This window comes from Antechinus flavipes, chromosome 1, assembly GCF_016432865.1.
Source record: "Antechinus flavipes isolate AdamAnt ecotype Samford, QLD, Australia chromosome 1, AdamAnt_v2, whole genome shotgun sequence".
Lineage (NCBI taxonomy): Eukaryota > Metazoa > Chordata > Mammalia > Dasyuromorphia > Dasyuridae > Antechinus > Antechinus flavipes.
The window spans coordinates 312,566,582-312,569,466 of record NC_067398.1 but is presented as its reverse complement, the minus strand read 5'-3'; the positions used below and the strand labels follow the sequence as shown (position 1 = coordinate 312,569,466).

Sequence of the window (2,885 nt, the reverse complement as noted above, 5' to 3'; positions counted from 1 at the left end):
CTTATTTTCCCCCTTATTTTTATATTCTTTTTATTTATTTGGTGGGGAAGTTCTATTCCTGTCCCTTTCCTTCTTTTAGCCTCCTCCACCCCATTGGAAAAGAAAGAAAAAATAAAACTCCTGTAACAAATATGAAAAAACAAATCGTTATATGAGCTATGTCTCATTCTGCATCTTAAATCCTTCTCTATCAGGAGGTGGGTGATATGTTTCATCATTGGCCCTCTTAAAACCTTGGCTTATGTATATATTATATGTCTCTATTTCACTTCTCATGAATTTTATATTATAATTTTATGTTATCAATCCTGCTACTAGATTATAAGCTCCTTGTGGACAGGGACTATATTGTTTTATCTAAACTTTGTATCCCACCCTACAGTTTAGGACCTTGTTTCAGCACAGAATAGTCAGTTAATGTCAAATTGAATTGATATCACATAATATATATACATGCAGGAAAAATGTGAGATTTTCTTAGCTCATATGCATGCAGACAAAAGTCATGTACATGCATATATATGCATATATATTTATAATACAGACATGTATTGATTTCACATACATACATACATATACACATATATACAGATATATGGATATATACATGTATATCTGCTATATATGTATGTACATATATGTTCATATACAGCAACACACCCACAACAAAGGGTAGAAGGCAAAAAAGCTAGGGAATTCAAACACTTTATTGAATCAAGATACAGAAAATATTTACAATGGGGAGAGGGACAAGTCAATCTTGACTCCTAGCAGGAATAGGCTATGGGGAACGGGCCAGGGCAGGCATAGGAACCAGAACCAGGTCCCAGGGGTGGATTGGGGAAACTTTTCCCAGCAAGGACCCACTACCTCACTCTGGGAAATCTTGCTGCAGCTCTAGGCTTTAAAGGCCCTGGGAACATAGATAGAAAAGTCAAAGCATAAAAAAAGGTTGTCTGTGGGTGAGCTAGGCAGACAAGGGATGAGAACCAGAAGTCACAGCTAAGTCTTTTCCATGACCTGAATATGGTAGCTCAGAGCCTGGGAAGAAAGCAGTGAGGCAACCAGGGGTCAGTGGAGTCTTGAACACTATCACTGGGCAGTAGTTCTTTTGGAGACTGTGGTCTGTTCAGTCCTGAAGGGGAAGAATAGAAAAGAAAAAGGTGAAGGGAGTGGGACGACTGCTAATAATCTCCACAGAGTCCCTTCCCTGCATTCTAAACCCCATCGCCTCCGCCCGAAGCCCCTTCCCTCACCTCTTGCAGCCCTTGGTGTCTCGGCCCTTCTTGCCCTGCCTGGAGGTTTCCTTATCCTTTTTGCAGGTCCGGGATCTGGGTTTTGGCAGGGTTCCCCCATACTTGTCAAGCCGCTTCACCAGGTCTTTCACCCATTTCACGGAGGGGTCAGCACACAGATCTGCCTGTGATTTTTTCCAGGTAGTAAATCTGTAGGGACCGTGTTCAACAGACTTGAGCCCAGATCCTAGTTCATCATCTCCACTCCCGATATAGTTTCTCCCCCCACCCAGACCTAAGAGCCTTGCCTGTTCTAGACTCTCCGACCCCTTCCTCTGGCCCCTCTCCCCATTTGGCTCCCCGAGCTGTGCCCTCACATTACGGCAGGAATGATGCAGCCCTGGCTGACTTCTTGCCGCCTGTAGCTTTTGACGATGGAGGCTGGAATCTGCTTCTGACTGTACTTGAGACAGCAGTCGAGAGCCCCACTGTCACTCCCTAAAAGGTAGGGAAAACACAGGAGTCGGGGGACTGGGGTAGAGAGACAGTCCAACCCGGCTGAGAACTTTGACCCAAGCACCCTTGTTGCCCTCTGCTCCAGAAGTAAAATGTCAGAAGGAGAGTTGGAAGACTGAATAATAGCCCTCGCCAGTCTAAAAGATTTCCCCTCTCTTTGGGAGCCTCCTTTCTACTCACACCCGATGCCTTCCTCCTCTCCCATCCTCCCTACGACCCTGCTTTGACTTCAGGGGCTGCCGAAACACTCTGTCTTGTTCCATCAGTACCTTGGGTGCCTGGGCTGCAGACAGTGAGGGCCAGGAAGGCCAGCATCAGAGCCAGCGCCATGGAGGACAAGGACCAGATTTGGAGCTGGGAATTGAAAGCTAGAGCAGGAGGTCTGGAGGCTGAGAGCCAGATGCTGGGAGTTGGAGGTGGGAGTAGAAGGCTGAGTGTGTGGGCTGTGTAGACTCCCACTCCCTATTTAACAGATTCCATTACTTTCACTTCCCCCTTGGAAGCTAGCCCTTTCTGTCCCCAGCTGTCCAAAGAAGGATGGGGATCTCCCTTCCTTTTTCCTGGAAGGCTGGTTCTTGCCCCTACCCCTAACTTGGCTCCCAGCCTCTCTTCTTTCCTTTCTATCCTGAGTTGGAGATGGGAGGAGGACTAAGCTTGGGGAGCCCCTCATTACCTTGGGAATAAGATGAGAAAAAAGCGGTAAAATTGCTGAAATTTTATTATGGTGGAAGGAGAGAGAAATTTCTCCTTTTTTGGCCCTTTTGAGTGCTTTTTGACTGGGCTTTATCTATCAATGAGGAAAACTTTTAATAAATATGATGAGGAGCTGGGACTGTACGGGTTCCTCCTGCCAAGGGACATTGTAGTTTAAAAGAGTGACTGAAACTGAAAACACAGGCAAAAAAAGTCCAGTAATGGAATTTCAGGTGTGATGAAATGATAAAGAGAAAGCTATTTCTTTTTTTGTAAAAAATTACTTTAAAAAGCATGAGCTTGACAAATGAGCAAATATGAACATTTTAATACACAAGGAAGAATAGAAGATATTATTGGGCATGACTGAATATTTATTGCATTCGGCTCTGTAATGTATTTGTTATATTTAAAATAGTAATCCCAGTATTTCCCTTCTTG

General features: G+C 44.4%; 1 protein-coding gene across 1 annotated transcript; it reads right to left on the bottom strand.

The window, feature by feature from the left end:
* Nucleotides 1–689: 689 nt before the first annotated feature.
* CCL21 (C-C motif chemokine ligand 21) lies at nt 690–2,198 on the bottom strand. The gene is made up of 4 exons (XM_051965589.1): nt 2,021–2,198; nt 1,613–1,733; nt 1,257–1,445; nt 690–1,135 (listed from the first exon to the last, which is right to left on the bottom strand). Exons 1-4 carry the CDS (start codon nt 2,079–2,081, stop codon nt 1,093–1,095), a joined length of 414 nt encoding a protein of 137 aa, XP_051821549.1. The 5' UTR covers nt 2,082–2,198; the 3' UTR covers nt 690–1,092.
* Nucleotides 2,199–2,885: the final 687 nt, after the last annotated feature.